Source organism: Elephantulus edwardii, unplaced genomic scaffold (genome assembly GCF_000299155.1).
Source record: "Elephantulus edwardii isolate Elephantulus edwardi_28Jun2011 unplaced genomic scaffold, EleEdw1.0 scaffold00125, whole genome shotgun sequence".
Classification (NCBI taxonomy): Eukaryota; Metazoa; Chordata; class Mammalia; order Macroscelidea; family Macroscelididae; genus Elephantulus; species Elephantulus edwardii.
This window is the reverse complement of record NW_006399875.1, coordinates 5,773,067-5,773,702: the sequence shown is the minus strand read 5'-3', so window position 1 is coordinate 5,773,702 and position 636 is coordinate 5,773,067. Positions and strand designations below refer to the sequence as shown.

The 636-nt window shown below is 36.9% G+C and overlaps 1 protein-coding gene across 1 annotated transcript in view; it reads right to left on the bottom strand.

Annotated features, from left to right (window-relative positions):
• LOC102846949 (LIM domain-containing protein 1-like) overlaps positions 1-124 on the bottom strand; it is a 1,872-nt gene extending 1,748 nt beyond the window's left edge. The window contains exon 1 of the mRNA XM_006893179.1: positions 109-124. Coding sequence (XP_006893241.1) covers positions 109-124 — 16 coding nt within the window. The remainder of the gene's footprint in view (positions 1-108) is intronic.
• Positions 125-636: the final 512 nt, after the last annotated feature.

Here is a 636-nt window from a genome sequence, read left to right as displayed (position 1 = left end):
TGGAATTGACTCACAGCTTACCCCTCAGTGGGTTTTCAGAGACGGTAATTCACATGACAGGAGATTATGCCTCTTTTTCTTGTCGAATAGCTGGTAGATTTGAATTACCGTTCTTTGGGTTCATAGTGCAACTAGGCCACCAGAGCTCCCTACCAACTAGTCATTTTCAAAGTATATATTTCTCAACACTAACTACATCACACATACTGTACAATCATCACCAATATCCCCTTTCCAAGTTTTCCAATCACCATTATCAGAAACACAATGTTTCTTCCCCCCTTTTTATTGTGATTTTAATGAAAGTTTACAGAAAAGTTAATTTTCATTCATTCATTCATTGTTGAACATTTTCCTCCCTACCCACCCCCAGTTCACTTTCAAAAAAAATATTCACTGTTACATAATTTCCTCCCAATTCATCCTTCCACAGGAGATTCTGCTATGCACCTCTTATTCTGGACTGCATTCTGAATTACCCATACAAATAATGCCTAATCATATTTTCCTTTTAAACAGTTCTCTTTTTCATCTGTTCCAATGCAGTGTTCATTATTTATCCCCTCTTTTCTTAGTTTCCCCCCAATTCCCATGTCAGTCTTGTTTTAGATCAGTGACATTATGCAGTATTTGTCT